The sequence below is a fragment of the Thunnus maccoyii genome, chromosome 13 (assembly GCF_910596095.1).
Source record: "Thunnus maccoyii chromosome 13, fThuMac1.1, whole genome shotgun sequence".
Taxonomy (NCBI): Eukaryota; Metazoa; Chordata; class Actinopteri; order Scombriformes; family Scombridae; genus Thunnus; species Thunnus maccoyii.
In genome coordinates, this window is record NC_056545.1 from 26,547,809 (window position 1) to 26,571,651 (window position 23,843).

A 23,843-nucleotide genomic window follows, 5' to 3' on the forward strand; every position below is an offset into this window, starting at 1 on the left:
CCCCAAAAATGCTTTATACACCCTCTTTTTATGTGACATTTTTGATTGCTACCGCTGTTGATCAGCCTATCCTTTCCTTCTACATCCAGTGCACTTCATACCCACTATGTTGAAAGCAAGTAGTCTGTTTCACAGAACCTCTTTGCTCTTTAACTTTTTGCTCTGATCCTTCAGTGGCCACCTCTGATCCTTTCTTAAACCTCCTCTGCTTTCCACAGTCCTCTCTTCTCCAACTTTTCTTTCCTAATCCTCAATGTCCTCAGTTCTCTGTGGTCCACAGAAACACCATCCTTTCAAAAAGGAGAACATTTTTCAAATTCCCTTTTTTTAAACACAAAAAACATTACAAACTAAAGCCACCACACAACTCAAAAAGAGGGGAGAAAAAAAGAAGGAAAAGCACAGATTAAGACCATTTACAGTAAGGTTCACTTTAACAATATTTAAGTTGTGAAGGTTTGCGGTTCAGTGGAAGGAGAACCTCACGAGACAGAGTCTAACAGGAGGGTGTCTATATTAAACCCACACACTAACATGATTTTAAATCTCTCCTCCATTATCAAGGTACATCAGCTTTTGACTTTATTTTCTAATCCAATCAGTATCTTGAGGGGAATTAAATTTCTTGAGGAAATCAAACATTCACATCCTTAACTTTCTTTGTATGTTCCCCCAAATTCTCAGTGATATGTAAACCAATATCTGCCAGGAAAAGAAAAAAACAATGATGAAAAGTTAGTCATAATGTAAATAAAAAAATGATAAATTAAGTCAAAATTGTGAGATATTAAGATAAAATGTGGACGGATTTAGTAGTGGATTTATCATATCATGAGAATTTTTATTTTCATTGTCTTACTTTTTGCCATTTTACTGCCAGAAATGAGCTTCCATAGAAATATATACATGTATATATATATATATATATATATATATATATATATATATATATATATATATACAGTTCCATTTCAAGATTTATTCACTGAAGCATTGTGTTGGTTTACACATTTCAAAGTGGTTTATCGTTTAAGTGTTCTGACACACATCTAAGCCAAAAACCCAGCACGGCTGACCTGACATACATATTATGGCTGACCCTGTGAGACTGCTGGCCCTCGGCACAAAATAAGCATAATATGTAGAGGTTACAGGGATTACTTTACCAGATGCTTACATGTCTGGCTTTTAAAAGTCACTCTGAGGCCCATACTCTCTTTGGGAAAATAAACTTTGCTGTCACCTTTTCACTGGATGTTGCTGTTGGATCTGAGCTCTGATCAAATAGCTTACTCATCTACTGTGAAACTGTGTCAATTACAGGCTGTTGCACAGTTAAAGGGGAACGCCTGCCATTTAAATGTTTAAGTAGTATTTACAGGGCAATTGAGCATCATGAAAACAGATATGGAACTGTTTTCTCATGTTATTGGTATTTATTGTTTACATAAAAAAAAAACATTCAAATTTGGATAGAACACTACAGAATCTTTGTCCTGCAATAAACACCAGGCTTCAAGAAAAAAGATAAAAATCAGATCAAGATGCTGACAGCTTTCACCCTCCGTTTTAAACCTTCCATATTGACCAAGTCCAAGCATGAGGGCACGACGCAGTCAGTTGATATGCAAAGTGATTTTGAATGAACACAACACTGACCTCAAGTCATCACAGAGACCCACAACAGAGCTCTGCGACTTTCTACCAGTGTCTAGTCAGGTCTTTTGTAAACATAAACAAAGCTAAACAAAACAGAGAACACACACAGAAAACATATTTTGTTACCCAGTGCAGCTGGTTTTGATCACCAGGCAATCAAAGTCAACCAAACTATCAGATGGAACTGAGGCAGTGCTCAAAGTAATGCTGCCCTGCAGGAGGGCCTTTCTCGTGCCTCCTGAGAGAGAGATTTCAGGCAAAACCCCCCACAATAAAAGAGGCTGTGGTAAAGATCGACCTACCAGCTCCTAAACTGAGGACCTGCTGGGAATTTAATCTGTAATCAATGTCACTTTTACTCCTATACGGTGGAGGTCAAATATGGTTTAATCATTCAAATGCATCCTCTCATCTCATCAGTTCTTGTATGGTGGTGCTGCTGGGACAACACAGCTGCACTGAAGGAGAGCAGCAGGAAGGGATTGCTAAAGATTACATTTATTTAATACACACTTCACCCCATCGTCATTATGACTAACCATTCAATACTCTTAGTGTGTGTCCCCCACATCACTGTAAAAACCCTGCAGATGACTGATATGAGTGTGTCCAATCTGAACTGAATTCACTTTTTAAAAATGTTGTCGATAATATACTTTTTTATTCTGTTTGTGCTCAATGGAAAATGTCAAGAATCTTTCTGCTAATAAGATATTTAGTTGAGATTCAGGTGTGATGCGTTCACCTGGATGAACACAGACTTTTTAATGATGCACATCAAAAGTGTCTCTGTAAAATGTATTAAAATTGTGCCCGATTCTTTCTTTTTTTTCAACTGTTTTCAAAACTTGATTTATATTTGAAAAGTATTTTGCATTTCAGATATCTCGTACAAAATATGAAAAGCACTAAAGCATGGGTTTGCACACTTAAATAAAAGAGACACATTTTCTTTCCTTGATCATTAACACTGAACAACAATTCTTAAATAATTGCAAAACTAGCTGGTCCACTTGACTGTTAACATGTGTTTCCAATTCCTCCTCCTTTTTTTTCTTTCCAAAAATGCTGGCTAAAAAGAACATCACAATATTTTTTATCCTTATTGTTCCATATTGTTTGGTTTGATGTCTTGTATAGTTACTGACACTGATTGGAGTAAAAATATACATCTAGATGAAGTTCTAAACCACTAGGGGGAGCAACAATAAATGCATAACAGTTTAATAATATATTGGCATTTTATCAGGAACTTGGGTTGGACTAACACAGTGCAGCTACACAAGCAGATCTTAGGATGAATGAAAAATGCCACAGCCTGAGAAGGATTCTCTTTTTCTTGCTGCCACCTACTGGCAAGAAAATGAGGTTGTAAACAGATCCTGCAGCGAAGTACAGGGATGTAATCTGATTATGACTGGGTGGAAAACACTACAGCCTCAATGTATGAATCTCTTAGCAGCAGTAACCTCAGGTGATTGTCCAGCATCTCAGATAAGCTTTAAAAAAATCTGTGTTGAAATAAATGTACCAGTCATTCAAATCAATGTGTTCAAATTTGAATAATCTACATTGATAAACCATAATTACTGTGCTTCTGGTTGCTTTGGATATCTGTGATCAGACCTCAGTGGTCTGTGTCAGAAAGAAATAGATAATATGCTTTTTTTTTTTTAAAGGATATCCTAAATACTTTAAATCATGCTCTGTGGTAAACATTTAATAACCTGCACCTGCGTATGATGTTATTTATAAAGCCTTGCAAATTTCAGTGAAACTGAAACCCACCCACTTAACTAATTTACCAACAAATGTAACTTAATTCACTTGGTTTGGCAGGTTTAGCTTTATCTATATAAATAAATCTCAACATTAACAATGAGAGAAAACTGGTCATTTCATTTTCTGGCAAAAAAAAGAAAAAAAAGACATAGTGCAAACAAGAGGGTGTTAAACTTTTCTTATGTCAAGTGACCCAAATCAGTACCATATTAGACAACCAACCCCATAACCAAAATGAATCCCATTTAGGTTATAAGATTATAATTTGACAGATTCTGAATATGAATCTCTATATTCTAGGTAGAGGAAACCAGAGGAGGAAAGTGAGACCTACTTACTTATAGACATTCTTATACCTTCTCTCAGCCTGCTGCAAGTGAGTAAAATAATTAGGACATTACTCCTCAGGTTTCTGGGAAGCATTAGAACTGTGTCAAGAGCTCCACTTTTGTGACTGGAAGGTCAAAGCCAAATAAGGTCTTGGTTTAGCGCTGCTGCCAGTAACCACCATCTTTAAATGACATAAAGCCCATCTGGAGGTGTGTCATGCATAAATGCATAAAGAGCTTTACTTTGGAACATAACAGAGTAATGTCCACTGTTTGATGGAGAATTTTTCATCCACACACTTGTCAAAGAAAACTATGGTGATGCTAGCAATGTCATTGTAAGAATGTGGGTTTTTAAAACAAAAAGTTATATAACAAGTCTACAATTTTCTATATCAGTGGCTGTCAAACTCTTTCACGTCAATAAGCCCTAAACTGACACAAATTAGACCATGGACCCCATTTTTATAAGATTTCTGCTTTTAGATGTATTATTACAGAAAGTGTGAGAAACCCATGACCAAAATAGTCATACTTTCTGTCATTGTGTTACTTATGGATGGAATTAAAATGAAAATAAATGATTCCCCTTTTTGCTGGGGACCCCCTGGAACCCTCTCAAGAGCCCCTGAGGGTCCCCTGACCCCACTTTGAGAACCACTGGTCTGTATTATCGCTCAAAACCAATTGAAACACAAAACATATTCAATCTAAAATATAAGATAATCTTAAGTAAATATATACTTTCTGTACAGTAGAAAAAAATGCCAATAGTCATACTGCTTAGAATACACCATAAGAAAAAAAGTAAAGGCTTTAAATAAAATCCAATATAACATTTTTTTAAATCATCCAATGATGCAAGTTTGACTTGCTCTGATAGATTGAGGAACTGTAGCCTAGTTAATTTAATTTAAGGGCAGCTGTGTCAATTCTATCGCATCCCGCTGAGATTAAATTTCCCCGCAGTTATCACTGCAGGTTGTCACTTTACTACTGAGTTTTCAGCTGTCACCAGGCCAGGCTGAGCCGAGTAACGCCGGTGACCGACACTAGAGGCTCTTCCTGCCGCTCGGTTGTTGTGTTGTTGTGGTTAGCTGGAGGTTAGCTCATGCTTTCTGCTGCAGCCGGCTGTAACGGTGATGAGGCGGGGGAGCGGGGCTGTGTTTTGTGACTAGACACCGAGTGAAGAGCCGCGGCCATGGCTGGGGTTTTCGACATCGATTTGGATCAACCGGATGAGAATGTCTCTGACGACGAACTTGAAGACGGGGTGAGTTTGCGTTAGCCGGTTAACACTTACGTTAGCTTAGCACCTCCAAGGCCTGTGTTGCTACCGTTAGTAGTCATGTATCCATTATCGGACACGTCCTCGCCCATCATGTTCCCGCGGAATCTGGAAGTGCCCTTATAAAAGTCACTACACTGTGTTTAAGCTACATTTCAGAGCATTTTCTGAATTTAAAATTATAACAGACTCTAGAGTTACTTTACAAATTAGGTTTCCTTGCCGACACCGGTCAGAAACAACATTAGACTGAAAGAGCGCTGTGCGGCGGGGGTTGATGTAACGTTAACTATCCCCGGCTTAAACACCGCATAAACCCGTATAGCTTTAATTGTTTACTCTTGGGGTGTCCTGACAATGAAGGCAAAAACGCCACCACGTAAGCAAAAGGGTTGTTGAAAAGTGGTAAACGACGACAGGAAACAGCCATAAGGAAAGCCGCGTACAAAAATGAGAATAAGTCGTATCTCCAGCGGGCGTAGCGACGTGTCCGATAATGGAGATATTGGTGAAGCTGCCTGCATCGGCATTCGTCTATTGTAGGGATGTAGCTATATTACCTTAATTATTTACATGAATGCCACATGTATGGTGTGACAACTGCTTTGACATTATAAATAAGTGGGATATAAATGGACTCAGAGGTCAGCCATCCAACAACAGGCTGATCCCGATAATGCTAGTTAGGAGTTAGCATCAGATACTACTTTCGTCATTGGTTTACTAGCCAGCGCTGACGTTAGTTACAAACACGGGTTTATTTGAATAAATGATAATATATAATAAAAAAATGAAGTTAAGGAGAGACAGTGTGCCTCTTGAACTACCTTAGTGATTAGTTAGTTAGCAGCACTACCTGTTAACTTGAAGTGAAACCGGCTAAAATATTTGCCTGTTAAACACTATAAGTAAAACTATAGAAAACCCATAATATATCTATGAACAAGCTCAGGTTGGCTGGTAAATTACAGTCCTCGCATTGATTTGTGCTGAGATTTTCTGTCCTGTTGTTCCTCTTGTTTTCAGGGCCAGCTCAGTGAATATATGGACCAATGCAGTGGCTTTGAATTGTGAGTATAAAGCAGCATGATTCACTGGGTCCCAAAAGGGGCATCAACGTAATTTGGATGACTGAAGTTTTCACTGAGGACATTTAAAGTGCTTTGGTGGGCTTTGTGGTAATGCTTTTTTAAATGCATCTTCTATAGTATAAGCACTAACTAATCTTAAGCCAACTTAACCACACTACCAAACAATTAGAAATTACAGATGGGTGACAATTTAAAGGGAAAATGAACATAAGAGGTGGGACAATCACAGAACAGGTTTAATGCTCCTTGGCATAGTCTCTTTAACTGTACTAGAGGGACCAGCACCGTTCTTCCAAAAGATAAATCCTTATCTGGTGTTTCCATCATGATGGTGGAGAGAGCACTGGCTGATCAAAGGTGTCCGATAAGTGTGATAATTGGGTTCAGATCTGGTGATCCTGAAAGCATATGATTCACTCCATTTTCATACACCTCAAACCATTTCAGTGACCCTTCATGTCCTGCAAGGAAGCATCTGCATTTGTTATTTATTGCCACTCATTTACCCAGGTTTTTCCTTTAATTTGTTGCCCATTTATATGTACCCAGTAATAAGTGATACCATCTCAGATAGGCTCTCTTAAAGCAGACTGTAATCAAACTGGGGGTCACTGCACTAATGTGGATCTATGTGTGGGACATTTGTATGAAAAAGTTTGGGAACGTCCCCAACAATGCACAACCATCTCACCTAGTCAGCTGTTTACGCCCCCAACAACAAAACTGTTGTACCACCATCAACCTCAGTTGAACCATTAACTATGTCTATATTTAGTCCCAATTGCTTGTAACGCTCAGTGGTGATATTGCTGTGTTTTAAATGTGATTGTTTTTTCTTTATTTTTTTGTTTTGCCAGTAACATGGATGACTGTGAGAAGTTTGAAATTTCAGAGAACAGCGTGAACAAGGGAACAGAGCAGATCAGGCCTGAATGCTTTGAGCTGCTGAAAGTTTTGGGGAAAGGTGGCTATGGAAAGGTGAGGCATCTGATTCCCTGGCATGGAAATGTAAACATCAAGTCATTTACCACACACTAATGAACTTGCCTCCTTATCCTTTTTTTCTCATAAAAACATGACTTGACCTGAAATTTTGATTTTGAAAGTTGGAACCGTAATGTACAGTTGGGTTTTTCACACTTTCACATTACACACTTATTTATAAAAAAAACTATTAGACCCTAGTTTATTCCCGGGAAATGCCACTATTATACCATATTGCTTTTTTTGGCCTGGGACCTGTTATGTATTTGCTCATAGCATCAGACTGCCAGTATGTGGGGGAGGACATTGTAGTTGATATTCCAACGGTTGGGGAATTTTTTTTAACAAAGTTACTGGAAATTTAGTTATGCAAGCTAGAAACATTTCAGCATTTTTGTTGACTATCACCAACCCTTGCAATTCCCGAGAGATGTATAACACGCTATGTGAAAGTAAAAAAAAAAAAAAAAATCTACTGCACCTGTAAGATCTGGCACCCTAGAACCATCTTCTCCTTTACCCAAGTCAACATAAAACAGAACTATAATCTGTATTTACATTGAGATATCGGTCTTGTTTTTATGGTTTTATGAAGGTGTTAATGTTGTGTTATCTTGGTATTACCGACCAGTAGCACTCTGGAAGTTTTCTGATGTGTTGTTTTCTGAGTCTGACAATGAAAATGCACATTACAGTGATCTTGGAAACATTTTTCACAGAGCCAACAGGCACATGACTTTCCTTTTATTGAAGTGGTTTCATGTATGATGACTAAGAAGTTGTTTCCTGAAACTTACTTGGCATTACAAAGTAATTACATTATTCAAAACACACTGTCATTTGTTTTGATATTCTTGTGTTTTTATATATTTTGGAACTGGTTTGACGTTTCTTGGCTTTAAAACTGAGAGCAAACAATCTTTTCAAGGATTTTACGGGCACACAAATACTTAAAACACAGACATTGGCTCATGCAGGAACAAAGCAGTTCCTGGTGGCACTTTTGTCATCCCTGTCCATTTGTATGTACTGAATGCTTTACACACAAATGGTCAGGGAGAATACTAGAAGAAGAATAGCTGTTTTCACACACCAAGAGTGACTTTTGTTTACTGCTTAGAATGAGCACACATTATGCACACACCAGTGCTAAAAGATATATTTCGCTTGTCCCAAATCCTTTCTTTGAATGTCCGCAGCATAACAAAGTGTCATTTTTTTAAGACACATTTGAGACATATCTGAAAATAGAAATAGTGACTCACAAACTATTAGCGCAAATGTAAATGTCTTTATGGATTTTGCTTGACATGTTGTTAATGTTTTGCAGGTGTTTCAAGTTCGGAAGGTATCAGGTGCCACCTCTGGGAAGATATTTGCTATGAAAGTGTTGAAGAAGGTGAGTGTGAGTCTGTCTGTCTCAGGTTTGGCTGTAACATGACTATTTCATTGATGGAGAGAGAAAATCCGTAATGCTCAATCTGTCCTTCAATCACCCATCAAATGTGAGCCTAACTGCCCCCTACTGTACATACAGAGTAGTGTAGTCTGACAGCATATGTAAGCAAACACAAGTATTACATCTAAGGGGATTTAGCTCCTTAAATACTCAGCTGACTCTCAAGCCCTATGTAGCATAACTATGTGTAGTGTTTCACATGTACTGTATGTCACTATGTGCCTTTTTTTTGGTTCTACTCTGGTGACATATTGGTGCATTCAGCTATGTAGCCAGGAGCCAAGGACAGACCACCCAAAATAATGGCTGCATGCTTTTTTCCCATGAAACCTCAGAGCTGCTGCTTCTGCTCATCTTGGCATCCTCTTTGCAGCTGTCACTGAGCCGGTGCCGGACTTTGCTTTAAAAGCCAGCTCATATTCCCCGAAGCTTGAGGTTTTGGGTAATGACTGTGTTTGTTGGCTTAATGAGACTTGACGGTAGCTACCATGCTGGCTTCCTGATTCCACCTCTACCCGTGCAGATGATGTTGAAGCTCTGACACCAGCTAATACGGTTTAAGTTATTGCCCAAATAGTTTTCACACCCTGACTCTCCGTGCTTCTCTGTCCCTTGCCAGGCTATGATTGTGCGTAATGCAAAGGACACAGCACACACCAAAGCCGAGAGGAACATTCTGGAGGAGGTGAAGCATCCTTTCATCGTGGACCTCATCTACGCCTTCCAGACAGGGGGAAAGTTGTACCTCATCCTGGAGTATCTTAGCGGTGAGCATAGTGATGCCCAGTTAAATATATTGTACAAATCCCCAGTCTTTACTGTCATAAATGTTTTTGTCTATCCCCTTTTTATGAGCACTAGAAAGCATGTGTGCACCAGAAATTGAATGGACATTTCTTTCAGCACAGTGAAGAAACAAATTTGGGTCTCCAATTCAACTGTGATTACATTTGATTTTGTATGTGGTGACTGCAGGTGGGGAGCTGTTTATGCAACTGGAAAGAGAGGGCATCTTCATGGAAGACACAGCATGGTATGTTGATTTGTCTGCCACTCTGGTAAAGTCTTAAAATATCTAGCTGGGGATAAAATTAGCCTTTAGGTTTGCTGTGACTTGTCTACAATGTTTCTGGTGATCCATCGGAATTTTTCCTGAGAAATAAATTTTAAAAAAGAGGTTTTCAGAGTGTTTAGAAACTATTCAGGATGTTCTGCTTAAATATGTCCATTTTAAATTTCTTTTAATCTTTTCATCTGCTTTTCCACTCCAGAGGGAGCTGTGTGAAATCAGATAAATTGCCTCAAGTGGTGTCACTAACACTATCAGTGTTTAATTAGTGCAATGCTAAATCAAGGGAGTACAAACACCCAGGATTGCAAATGACAACAGTCTTTTTTTGTTTACGCGTGATATTGGTGCATCAGCGCCAGAAATGCCATATGATATCCAAATGTCATTGTGATCTGTTGTGTCTGATCACATGCCAAGTGTGGAAGCTTCATTAAAGCAGGTGGTACAATACTTGGTTTTGACACATCTGGACTACAGTCCATTGCAGCTAAAAAAGGATCTGCAGAAGTTTCAGATAGTTCAGAAGAAGCATGTTTGGTCCTGAACTGTTCAGATCAGGAGGTTGCAGGAATGCATGCTGGTCTCCCCTGGCTGAAGGATGGGCTGGCATGTAGTCTTTTAACTTTCTTCAGGGGAATATGTGATCTAAAACTGGCAAATTGTTCTCAAGAATAACGTTTACTAGGAATAAGAACAAAACTAGACAAGTGACAATGGTAGCTCTTCCACAACTCAAAACTAATGCTTGGTTTTGCACAGGGCGGCCATTCAGTGGAAGAATTAACCATCATTTGTCAGAAAATCCCTAAATATGAAAAACAGTTTGACGGATTCCTAATGACTCCTAATGACATAGATTCAAGGCTATTCTGACTAGATGGCTAGAATATAATGGAAAGTGTGTTGTTCTATATTGATTTGGTAGACTGTAGTTATGGACATTTGATTGCAGTGTGTATGCTGTAGCACTGCTGATTATATTACAAACTAGTTCTGTATCTTGTTTTATTCTATTTTATTACCAGTTTAATGTGTATGTACATGGATTTAGGCATGTTGACATAATGGGGATCTGAAAAAAAAAGATGTGGCCAGCTGTTAAACTTCTGGATTCTCACAGCAGCACATTGATATATTTTACATGTAGCCCACACAGGCCAAATGGCATCATGATGACACAGATCCATTGTGGAAATTAGACACTTCTCTTCCATGGAATTTGAAGTTCAGCACATTCAGTTTTGTAAAAAGGCGATGATATGTCACACTGTGTTTCTCAGGAAGTGTGAGGGACAAAAGCTTGCAGCCCATGTTCTTCTGTTTAATAAACACAGCCTGTAGATGAAAATGGTGATTACATGAACCAAGCTGCTGAACAAATAAGGGTGTGTTACATGAATATTCCGAGAATAACCTAAGTGACATTGAGGATAATACATTGACTGCAGATCATTGAGGAGCAATTTAGAGCATTATGTGGGTGGAAATTTCTATAAATGTATAAAATCACTGATGGAGAAAATGCATTCGTTTGGTGCCAATAACATTTTGCTGAATGTTGAACCCGCATCTTGTTTTTCTGTTGACAGTTTCTACCTGGCTGAGATCTCAATGGCGCTGGGTCACTTGCACCAGAAAGGCATCATCTACAGAGACCTGAAGCCTGAGAACATCATGCTCAACAACAATGGTACAGAAACCTGAAGTGTCCCTCACAAAAGCCAGTTTAGAAAAACTACAGCTATGTACATGTCCCCTACACAGGTAACCTGATACTTAACCTCTTGTTTGCTCGGGGATTAGTTTTCTCATGTTCTTGCCTTGGCTCCATTTTCCTCTAGGACATGTAAAGTTGACAGACTTTGGTCTATGCAAAGAGTCCATCCACGACGGAACGGTCACCCACACCTTCTGTGGCACTATCGAGTACATGTAGGTTGCACATCAGCAGGCAGACTTTCAAGATGAATTCAGACTTCAGTTTTATAGACATCTGCACATTCAGTCACATTTTCTTACACAGTGCAGTGCATCTGCTGTATCATCTTGTCCGTCCCCTCTCATTCCTCAGGGCTCCAGAGATCCTAATGAGGAGCGGACATAACCGCGCAGTGGACTGGTGGAGTCTGGGAGCTCTCATGTATGACATGCTGACAGGAGCAGTAAGTGCACATATATTGATCCCATAATAGCATCACAAAAGTAAACCAAACTGTTTATCACAGCACTGTGGCTATTAAAAGCTTAATCCAACTTCGAAACATTTGCTGAACTATTTTGTTTTGGCATTTCGTAGCCTCCATTCACTGGTGAAAACCGAAAGAAGACAATTGACAAAATCTTGAAATGCAAACTCAGCCTTCCACCTTACCTCACACAAGAAGCCAGGGACCTCCTGAAAAAGGTGAGTCATAAAATCCTTCCCTCTGTCCCACCTTCTCCGGCTGTGTTGTCTCTGCTGAAACTTCTTGAAAGACAGAGAAATGAAATCTCCAAATGTTCTCTTTTAGCTGCTGAAACGAAATGCCTCATTGCGACTTGGTGCTGGACCAGGAGATGCCGCTGAAGTCCAGGTAAATAAGTCTGTTGAGTGTATGCATGCAACGTTAATTTAGTTACCTGTGACTTTAAATGCTGAATCAGAAAATCAGGATGCCTCTTGGAAAACCTTGTGGTGGTCATGAAATATAAAAACACAACTGCTGTCATCGTCTTTCCCAGGCCCATCTATTCTTCCGACATATAAATTGGGAGGACCTCCTCGCTCGCAAAGTAGAGCCCCCATTTAAACCTTTCCTGGTGAGTTCATCTTTCACGTAGTAATATCCTCTTGTGACCTGTCCCTTCAAGATGATTAACTGATCCGCTTCTTCTGGCAGCAATCGGCTGATGACGTCAGCCAGTTTGACTCCAAGTTCACCAGCCAGACTCCAGTGGACAGCCCTGACGACTCCACGCTCAGCGAAAGTGCCAATCAAGTCTTCCTGGTGGGTAACTAGTTCTGTACCTCCCAGCAAACAGTGCACCTTTCTGCCTTGCTGTCTTAATTTCTTGAGTAGAGAGTTTAGAGAGGAATAATTTATGATAAACATGCAGTTACTCATGATGCAATATCTGATTATTTTACTTACAACATGGTCACTTGCTAAAAATTGAAATCAAATTCTTAGTCATTTCTGTTTTGGACCATTACTTTTTTAAATAGATATTTTTTGTTGACATTATCTCTGTCAGTCTTGGAGTAAATGTAACTTTACAAGAGTAGTAAGCAGAAGAAGCTACTGCTTAGCAACATGTAGGAAAATAGTATTTATGTATATGATAAATAAAAAAGGTGCTGAGGCAGCAATGTCAGTTATCTGCAATTTGACACAGTCTGATGCCAATAACAGTTTTCACAGTTTTCTTACAATGAGCAAAACGTGTTAACGTGTGTAAATGTGGTACCGGTGATACACAGTGTTCGGACACAGATTACATTACTTGCCCACCACCCCCACCGTCGTTTTGCTTTTTTTTTAAATAGAAATAAAACCCATTTAGTTCATTTTCACATATCAGCGCCCACATTCATTGAATAAAAAACCCTAATTTGTAAAATACTTAGCATGTTATCAATATTTAGTCGGACGACGGACGCTACAATTACAAACTGAAAGTGTCTGCTCTGTGACCGTCCACTGCAGCAGCAGAGTCACAACACAGAGTAGCGTGGATTACGTCTGTCCTCCCTCCTGCTCTCTGCTGTAAACACATGTAGCTGTTAGCAAACAGCTGCTGTCATGTCTCAGTGCTTGTTTTCAGCAGAAATTCTCCCGCTCTCTGTCTGCTCAGCCTGCTCTCAGTGTGTCTCACTGGATTGCAGGTGGGTTGTTCTGGTTCTAAGCAGCGGTAGTCCTCTGGCTCATCCCCACGTCTGTGTGTGCTGCAGACCGGTGTCAATGCAGCCATGCACCATCACACACATGCTCTCTCTCTCCTGACCGCACACTTGCTATGCACTGAGCTATTCCTTAAAGAAGCTATGCTGACTATATAACACATTTTAGTTTAGAAAACATCTTAATACTTTTATTTAAAATCCCTGATGCTTAGGCCTGGCGGGGGGTTGACTAACTCAGGGCCGGCAGGCTGCCAGGCTTGCAATAGACTGCCGGAAACCCTTTTATAAGAACTCAATTTGTTGTCATACGCTGTTCACACTTTGAAGGGGTTTGAGGGAAGACAAGGGTTTTTAATAGAGCACTGTGGCATTTATTCTTGCATTTAACGGTTTCTGTGTTGTCTGCAAACATACATACAAACAGAGGCAAGCTCTGGACATAATGTTTTTTATTTCCTTCTCAACAAGTAGGTCTTACGAGAATCGGTTAATGCATCCCATCTGGTTCAGTCCTGTTGGTTTCCTGGAAGCTTCACTCACTGTTCCACCACATTGCATGATCCGGTTTACTCAGGGTTTCATTGCTCATCATCAGCTGTGGGTTGTTTTTGGAAAGATTGTCTTTGAAGAGTTGGACTTAGATCTCTCTTCTGTTTTTGTCCCCCACCCCCTGCTCAGGGTTTCACATATGTGGCCCCATCTGTGCTGGAAAACGTCAAAGAGAAGTTCTCTTTCGAGCCAAAGGTCCGCTCACCGCGGAAGTTCCCAGGAAGCCCAAAAACACCTGTGAGGTAAAAGCAATTTTTTTTTTTTTTTCCCTTGAATTCCATTTTTCATTTATACAGTAAGTCTACCCCTCCTCCATGTCTCCTTTGCTGACCTTGAAAATGTAGCCTGCTTGGCCTCAAGAAAGCCATCAAGTCTCTTCCAATGGCATAACAGGAATCCTCTCAGGGCTTTAAAAGAATTGTTTATCATTTTCATTGGGTCAAATAAGTAGGGATCAGTCATGGAAATATTGAGGTGAACTTAATGTAGACAGATTTGAAATACAGGTAATAAGAGAACACTTGCTTTTCAAGCACAGAAAGGAAATTGATGAACTTGCAAAACCCTCAGAGGATCAAACAAAGTCTCACATGTCCCTCTATCACAGTCCGGTGAAGTTTGCAGGTGGGGACTGCTGGCCCCGGGGACCCACACTGACAGGCTGCCCTTCCCTGCTGTCTGCTGGCAGCTCTGCAGAGCAACCCATGGAGGTATCGACAATGGAGCAAATGGACACAAGCAGCAGCAGCACCTCCGAGGCCTCGGCACCACTTCCCATCAGGCACCCTTCAGGCATCAATGCAGGACCCTACAAAAAGCAGGCCTACCCCATGAACTCCAAGCGGCCCGAACATCTACGAATGAACCTATGACGCACGGCTAGCGTACAAACATTAGGACTCTTCCAATTCCTCCTCTTCCTTTTTATTGTTTTCTTTCAGAGACTTGTAGAATTTTTAAAAAAATTGACTGACACTGTCAACGCCGATCACCAGCTCTTCCAGCAGCGCCTTCCCTTCTCTTGGCCTCCCAAATCCTCCTGACCCAGCCTGGCCTCCTCAGCCTGCCGCAGATAATCAGTGAAGTATATTAGATACCTGGTCAATCGGAGGGGTGATGTGAGAGAAAGTGAAAATGATTTACTGGTGCTCTTTTATTCTCAAGTCTGGACAATGTTACTTCTAGTTTTTATGACTAGTTGCTTCCATCATGTTGAGTGGGATGATAGTGTGAGGTGTACAATAAGATTTTGGTTACAAGGGGTGTGTGTTCCCCCTCAATATGCCAGGCATTTTCTTTTTGTGTTTTAATGATCACCTTGCGATGAGACCTTGCAGGATACACTGTCAGATGGTCAAATTATTGGATAACAATTCCACAATGAACACAGTATTCCTTTTATGTTGAGGAAAATAATCACATTGCCTTTGTCACTGGAGTGTGTGGTCGGGAGTAGGTAGAGCATGACTTACGGAAAAGCAGCTATAAAAAGATGGAAGTGAAATTTCAGCTGAAAGCATCACTTCACCACAATCAATACCAAATGCTGGCACTGCTTTACTTGTCTAGCTGGAATGCTTTCTGTAGCAAGCATGTCCAGAAGCACTGTTCAGTGTCTTTGTGTTGAATGTCAACAGACTCTAAATGCCTTTTTTGTGTGTCTCTTAAATCTACTGCGCTCAGTTTTGACAATGCCTGCAGCATTATTTTTAACTCATGTGGCCTCATTGTCACTGTCACGGTGGGAAACCAACAAACATGTCGAGACAAGATGACCCACAATACACTCAGCCAAACTGATATCACTGCCTTTTATTCGTTCAGGCTGCGTTCATGTATTTAGTGCTTTGCATATGCTTATTGTGCATTGACAGTAACAGTAACAGGGCTCTCAGTGTTAGGGGGATAAATGCAGACTTAAATGAGTGGACCATGTACAAAATCCAGTGTCAGTTGAGGTGTTTGTCTTGTTTATGTGATTTGAAGCTGCTATATGAGCCTCCGGGAGTCAAGCCATTGGACCGTCTTGCCCTAAAGCTGACCACACCGGCGGATGCAGATTCCCATGACGCTAATTGAAAATAGAATGAAAGAAAGTTTGCTTCAGTTTGAATGGCTCCGGTATTGGTTACCCACTTGTTGTTAAACAAATTGACCAAAATCACTGTTTAAATGAACCAAATTATTTTTTTTAGTGGTTAACACACCCTGAAAAACAACTGTAGAAGTGTGTTACTGTTTTTTGTAAGAACTGTATGGCTCAGTCAACCACGTTAAGTTCACATCGTCGTATTAATACTGACTTCCACAACATTGATGTTTGCAGTCATTTTCATGTGTTTCTTTTAGTTACTTAAGTTTTTCATATAGGTGAAAGGATTGATTTTCTTCTTCTACCACTCTGGTACAACAACTGTGTTTAACACTCCACTTTTTACTCCGCTTAACTTTGCATGTTAATTTGTTACAATATTTATTTCAAGTGCCATTGTTTTTCCACTGCATTGTTCACACTATGCAAGCTATGTATTTATTATGTAGTATTCCTTAGATAAGGCAGCAGAATGTGTTGTTATTTGATTTGGAATTCTTGTCAGAGACTTATTTTGTCATAATGATAATAATAATAATAATAATAATAATAATAATAAGCATGTACAGTATGATTTTATTTCCACAGAACATGTCTTACAGCAACCTCAGATGCAGCTTTTTTCTTTTTATTCCAAAATCGAGGGTGACCCAAATGTCTTACAGTATTTATTGTGTGGCATAGTATCATATTCAAGGGTGATTTCCAGAAGAAAAAAAAATGTTTTGATATCTTAAGACTTTCCTTGCTGAAAACTTGAACTCAGTTTGTCTTTTTGCAGTGCTTGGAGCAAGGGCAGTATATTATGAAATGATACAAAAACCAATGGGAATGGCATTGTGCCTTTGCTGACAGAGTACAGTGTGTATGTACAGTATGCTGTATATTGTAAATTTGTGTGGAAGTGGCTAGGAGTGACCCATAAGGTTCACTTCCTGTTATGTATCTGAAGGATGTTCATTTCTTAGCTTCACCAATTCATTGTGATATGATCTGAGTGTGATCATTTCTGATTCTGTCGAGTCTATGGGAGGGGTTGGGAAACTTAAAATGATACATTTTGCTTCTGTTCAGGTATGCCTGTGTACAGTATGTCATTGTTTGGGGCTCAAACAAGTATCCCCCCCACTGAGATGTTTGAGAACAACCATCTTATCAAGTTTACTTCAGGTGGAAAACATCATCTTTGAGTAGAACTGGTGTTTTTAATCACTGGTGGGCATTGAGAATACCGTTTAATTTGTCACCCCTACATCTGCCCCTTAAGATAGGGAATATTAATATGTATCATGTACATAATGAAGTCAAAATAAAACTAAAAATGAATGGATCCTGTTTCAGAGTTTTTTGTAAAGGTTAAACTGTTGTCATTTTACAGCACTTTAAGGACTTGTTTAATCTATTTTAAGCAGGTTTTACTCAGCCTCTGTACACTAAAGTCAGATTATTATCTAGACTGATGTGATTTTACTTTGAGGCGTAGCTGTTCAGTAGATAATTATTTCTCAATTTTCCACATAAATCAACAAGACACAAATGTCATTCAAATGTTTATTCAGATAGTTTATGGATCTAAATGGGAAAAATAACAGTGAAATGATTTTCATACATAATAAAATAGATGCTTCTCCCAGTCTTTGGTTTTTACAAAAACGAGGCTACATCGCCTCTATAGAAAAATAATTTATGTGTAAATCAATCTCACAAGCTCAGTTACATCCTTTTTATCAATCATGAAAAAACAGTCACTGAAAGCAAAAGGCAAACTGTATTTAGCCTGCCATGTCCATCCTCAGTGCCTGGATGCAGGCTGGCAAAGGTGTGGTCATTATCTGGGCTTCCTAAAAGCCTTTTGCAGTGTGCTAGTTGTCAGCCCTCAAATCTCACGTTTATTTTAACCCTTTCAAACTGAAAGATGCATCTAAAACAGAATTCAGCAAGCACTTCCAATTAGAGGTTTGTATGCCGCTGCTTACCTCTACACAATTTATTGATACAAATCGGAAAAGTCGCTTCCAAACATTTAGAAACACTGGATAAGAAAGGAATCGTGTTGCATGTTTGTTCAAACTTGTGATAAAAGGAAAAACTGTTTAAAATACTTTTTTATATATATTTCTCTTCCCTCCCATATTTATAGTTGAAGAAGTACAACTTGCAGCCCCATGAGGAAAATTTACATTTGTCCTAGAGACAAGATCAAAGGTGAACAAAGCGACAACACAAGAGGAAATAACTGAAAATAGAAAAAAAAGAAGAAAAAAAAACACTTGAGGGCATAAAAAAAAATCAACTTTCAGTTGTCTGTGAGAGTGACTAGTAGGGACATACTGGTCGTTGTGTGTCCTTACTGACCTCAGCCCTCAGTGGGCACAGCCCTTTGCCAATAAATGAACAGTGTGTACAACATTACTTGTCAGTGGAGTTTGACAGCCATAAAAAAAAAAAAAAAATCACATTAAATACAAACTAATACCAATGTCCCAGACCCAAAAACTTCCCCACCTGTGCCTTATTAATCAATAAATCTGCAGGTGTGGAGATGTGGCTCCGTCCCTCCATTTGTAGACCTTCTCTGTGATCACAGTGCGGCAGAGAGGGCAGCTCTTCTCCCGGTTAAACCACAGAGCGATGCATTCGTCACAGAATATGTGCTGCACAGCAGAGAAACAACAGGATGTCAGCATGACTTGCACTTACAGTAAATGACGAGATCAGAATAACAGATGTACTTCAGTTAATCTACTATCAGCTAAAACAATGCCAAAACCTTAACAACAGTATGACATGACAGGCCCTGCGGTGCACACTTGTGTGGTTTTACCTGACAGAGCAGAGCCCGAGGCTCCCTGTACTCTCCCTGACAGATGGGGCAGACGTCTCCAGCCTCGCTGCACTGACTCCTAGTGGCTGCTGTGCCTGTATGCTGAGGAACAAAACACAAAACACTTCAGTAGAGCTGGCTACTGATTCTGAACATGTACATTTAAAAAAAAGAAGCTGTTCACCACTGACCTCGCCCTTTAGAAATATCCTCACAGTTTTCAGTAAAGACGTCCACTGTCCGTACAATCCTAAAAGCTGAAAGAAAGAGGAAAAAGAACAAAAAAGTGAAGAAAACTGACTTGAAAAAAAAATAGTGTTATTGTCAAAGTGGAAGGTAGTTTTCAATAGGAATACAACAAAGATCTATTGCTGTTTAGTTTGAGTGATCACACCTTCAGTATGAGGTAGAGCAAAGCCAGCAAAACCCCTAGTGTGAGTCCAGGGGTGCCGTCAGCCTCCTGGTAGGTGACCAGGTAGCGGAACCACAGTGAAACAGGAGCTATGGCCTGATGGACCTGACCAAGCTCCTCAGTCAGCATCAGCATTCGCCCCTGAAGACAAACATACAAAATTTAGAATTACTGAAACAGCCCTGCAAAGACAATGAATTTCAGTGATCCCAAAAAGAAATCCACCACTCTCACTTGGGCTCTGTAGGTCACCAGTGAAGGGGGCGGCAGCAGAATAAGGCACTTTATCCCCATAAATAGGAATTTTATTATGAAGTTGGTGATGCCGACTGCCCATAGAACCTCCCAGAATCCCAACGGCTCAATGGTTGGGCTGAGGAAGATGAGGCTGGAAGGAGATCAATAATCAGGTTAAATGGCACGGTCATGTAGCAAAGCTGTTTATCAGACTGCAGTACGAGTGAGCAATGTAAACATACGCTGGTTAACATGCCACAATAATGACTTCACTAGCATGTTTTGTACAAGTAAAGAATGGGTTTTTATGCCGAAGCCATGGAGCCAGCTATTGGATGAAAGGGCTGTAGTCAAAACAGAGTATGAATTAAATTACCACTTTGAAATCTTTTTGCTTACTCAGCCCACAGCGACAAACTGAGATTATATCCTGTGACCAATTACCTGTTTCTGGAACACAGTCACACGGTTTTGTTCAGGATAAATAATGTGAGATAATGTCTTACCAGTGGTAAAGTGTCTCAGTGAGAAAGGTGTAGTAAAGCAGGAAAGTGGAAGAGATCAGGAAGAATAGCAGCCACACACACTGCAGCTTTGAGTGTCGGTCCTGAGAGGATGCACACAAGCAAAATCAAGTTTTAGAAATCTAACGGCAGTGACCATAAATGCGTCCTGAATCAATCAATGTGTTTTCATGTTCACGACTTACCTGAAGAAAGACTTGAGTCTGAATGTTTTTATTCACATATAAAAAAGTTGTGAAGAGGCCGACCCCAACTGCTAGTCCTGGTAAATGAGGAGAAGCAATAAGACAAGTTGTCTTGTGTTATTGACAGTTGCAATAATGCTGTTTGCTTATATAATACTCACCAAGAGCATGTTGGATGACCAGTTTAGCACACAGTATGACGAGGAAAGGAAGACTCTTTTGGAGCCAGCGGAAGAGACAGCGGAGCTCAGACAGGGAGGTACTGGGTTCTCCAGAGTCGAGATCAGAGTCAGGCGGGTCAAGCTCAGGCTCTGAATTGGAGTGGTGCTGTGCTCGATTGTGTCCATGTGAATGGGAGTGGCTGTGGGAGTTGACTCTGGACCTTCTGGATGACGCGCCTCCACTGGACTCCCCAGACCCACTAGTCATGGGTACCCGCACCTCATTGCTCTCAGGGCTGGCAGCAGCAGCAGCAGCAGCAGCATTGCCAGGGGCCGGTGTCCTAGTGAGAAGCTCTGGTTGCAGAGTCAGAGATAAACCATTTCCTGCATGAGCACCCCGCTCACTTGAATTCGGCTGCATTACAGTAGGAGACTCCCTCAGTTTCAGTGCTCTTCTGTAATCACTCCTTTGACAAAAAAGACAAACCTTTGTCACAATATGTCAAGCATCAACTGTAATTTAAAGCTGTAATAACAAGTTCTATCATATTTAGATAACAAGTGGAAGCTACACATATAAAGGCTATCAGGAATCAGGACTTTGCATTGTGTTTGGATTGAGGACTCCCAGTATTCAAACGAGCCACTGATGCCATCTTAAACAAACTACAAACTACGTTTAAGTGTCTAAGTAAGAGACTCACAAAAATTTTAGAGATATGTTTATTTAAAAAAACATAGGATTTCAACTTGTAGAAAATGTACAAGCTGCCACGCAGTAAATGAAGACGTCATTATTTTTGTGGAGCGTTAAATGCATAAATGTGACGCTACACTAACTTAAGTTTTGTTTGCTAACTTGGACTGACTTGCAGTCATTGTTGAAGGTGTTGAACTTCCTCAACCCACAATGAAAGTCTCACCCTTTCTGTTAATGTTTTTGCCAGCTAAATAACGTTCTCTGAGTCAGTAATTCTCCGGCAATAATAGTAAAAGTGGACACAGACGGACACAGCAGACAGCTGACCGCTTCCTACCGAAATGAAACGCTGTTAGCATTAGCAGCTAACAGAGGCTCTCAGGCCACATTAACGGCTGTAAATGCTTCCGCTCACCTGTCATTCTGCACCCGGAGTTTCATGGTAGGCTCTTGGTCCCCATCTAATACAATGTTCGGGCCGCCAAACGAAACAAAAGCGAAAGTAAACCAAAAAACAAAACTGAGACATTAGCTTTCAAGCTAAGCCATAAGCTGCTCGTTCAGACATCTTGACGTTGTTGTTTACGACACGGACGTCGTGAACTTCTTCTGACGGATTTTGTATGTAGTGTCTGATGTGAAAAGCTATATTAGCGCCACCTAGTGTTTACCTTTTAAATTACACTCATGGGATTATACTGTAAATTAGTGAGATCATTTGGTACCATTTTCTGATAAGCGACCCTTATAAAGGGCTATAAGCATTAATCAATGGCTTAATAAATGGTTAATAAATAATTTACTAACGCTTTTATATTTGCGCTATTTGTATCCTATTTACACTTCACAGAAACAGTTTCCTTGTGTCTAATTCTAAAGAATGTTGTGTTGTTATTCTGTGTAAGTAGACTAAATCGGAGTCAAATTCCCTGTATGTGTAAATATACTTGGCCAATAAAGATGATTCTAATTTTCTGATTTTATAAATCATTTACAAGCCATTAAAAAGTGGAATATTTGGGTTGCCATGTTGTGAAAATCCCCTCCTTTCGATACCACCAAAACATTTGCTTTTTTTAAATTCTTCAGGGAGACACCTCTGATATACTGTTCAACCACATACCTTTTTGAAACAGCTGCAGGGCATCCAGACCAAACTTTGATTATATTTCATGAATGACTTATTAAATATATCTGCTGATGATCATCAGGTATAACTACCTGATGATTTAGAAAATGTGAAACACTAACCTTTTATTAATAACTTAACACTTGATTACTCATCACAAAGTGTGAAACATTTAACCCTTTATTAATATCTTATGATAATAATTTATAACTGCAGGCCTGTGTCCTTAAGGAAACCTTGTAGTGGGAGCATTCAAGAACAGTTACCATTGTAAAGTTGGCTTGAGGGCAGCACTGTATAGTGAGAAGTTGAGGTTGTAGTAAAAACACCATTCACTGTTTCCTGCTCATGGCAGGACACCACCTGCAGTCTAAACTCCACAACCATCTTCCCTCTTTTACCACACAACTAGAGTCACACAGGGATATGAAATGATACAGCAGGTGGTGACCTGGCAGTGTGGCTGCTTCAGTAGCTCCCACCTAAACTGGTGTTGATTTCTAACCCTGATTTCATTGCTTGTCTTTGTGCAGGAAAAGGATAATCAGAAGCTGTGGGAGAAGAATGAGAATTTGAGTGTTGAAGTAAGACTCTGCCATATACTTATTATCTCCTCTCTACTCCTGTGTGTGTTCTTCTTATCATTTTACAGCCAAACATTGATCATGAGAAGAGATTAAATGCCAAAGTAGTTGATAGAACTGTACAAAAAAAACACAGCCACTGCTAAAAAGATTCTATATGTATGTGCATGCTTACTGTGCCCATTATTGTGCTTTTCTAAATTTAATCTTTCCTCTGCAGGCTCTCAGATAGGAACAGCTGAGAAGCACACAGGAGGAGCAGATATTGTAATTACTGTGTGATATTTAATTGGTTTTATAGTATTCCTTATTTAAGCCCATAATTGACCAGCATTTGGCTTTAAAATAACCCAGTCTGAGTGTAGTGTGTTTCAGTTGTTGGCCATCCTGTAGATGATCTAATTACAATTAGCAGATGTTTGTGTGGCGTTGTCTGACTTTTCCTATTTGTGTTATTTGGTTTTATAGAGCTGCTTTCAATGTGCTGGAGCCCTACAGCGAGCTCCAGTACACACACTTTCCTGTTAACTAAAACCTAGCTAGACCAAACATTACATAGAGAGCTTAGCCTGACAGATGAGTCTTAAAATGGCCACTGAACACTTGACCTGACCTTGCACCTTACCGCCTAGGAAGGGGGCTCCCTCACTTGTGGTCCCTCCCAAGATTTCTTCCAATTTTTCCCATTAAAAGGATTTTTTGGCAGAGTTTTTCCTTTCTCTCTTGAGGGAGTTGCAGTATACAGTTAAACTTGACTTTACCGTGGCCTAGAAGTTAGCAACCTCATAGCAGGAACCATTGAGCAGAATTGCTCAATAGTCAGACTGCTATACCAAAAATAAAGATTTCTCCCTTGATTAAATTACAGTAAGAAGGCTTAAATGCGAGCCAAAAATGAG

At 39.9% G+C, this 23,843-nt stretch overlaps 2 protein-coding genes across 3 annotated transcripts; one reads left to right on the forward strand and one right to left on the reverse strand.

The window, feature by feature from the left end:
• The first annotated feature begins 4,658 nt into the window (after positions 1-4,658).
• On the forward strand, positions 4,659-15,220 carry rps6kb1a (ribosomal protein S6 kinase b, polypeptide 1a). Of its 2 annotated transcripts, none has more exons than XM_042430854.1 (15): positions 4,659-5,043; positions 6,085-6,128; positions 7,007-7,127; positions 8,464-8,532; positions 9,212-9,359; positions 9,568-9,625; positions 11,254-11,354; positions 11,506-11,596; positions 11,736-11,826; positions 11,961-12,068; positions 12,175-12,237; positions 12,386-12,463; positions 12,544-12,651; positions 14,226-14,338; positions 14,704-15,220. In XM_042430854.1, the coding sequence occupies exons 1-15, from the start codon at positions 4,972-4,974 to the stop codon at positions 14,966-14,968; spliced, it is 1,530 nt and encodes a 509-aa protein (XP_042286788.1). In that variant the 5' UTR covers positions 4,659-4,971; the 3' UTR covers positions 14,969-15,220. The 2 variants fall into 2 exon arrangements, with proteins under 2 accessions (XP_042286788.1, XP_042286789.1); XM_042430855.1 differs by lacking the exon at positions 4,659-5,043 and adding an exon at positions 5,267-5,437.
• Positions 15,221-17,725: 2,505 nt separating this feature from the next.
• On the reverse strand, positions 17,726-21,844 carry rnft1 (ring finger protein, transmembrane 1). The gene is made up of 9 exons (XM_042430856.1): positions 21,647-21,844; positions 20,532-20,998; positions 20,371-20,447; positions 20,168-20,268; positions 19,659-19,812; positions 19,407-19,565; positions 19,204-19,269; positions 19,013-19,114; positions 17,726-18,842 (listed from the first exon to the last, which is right to left on the reverse strand). The coding sequence occupies exons 1-9, from the start codon at positions 21,670-21,672 to the stop codon at positions 18,708-18,710; spliced, it is 1,287 nt and encodes a 428-aa protein (XP_042286790.1). The 5' UTR covers positions 21,673-21,844; the 3' UTR covers positions 17,726-18,707.
• Positions 21,845-23,843: the final 1,999 nt, after the last annotated feature.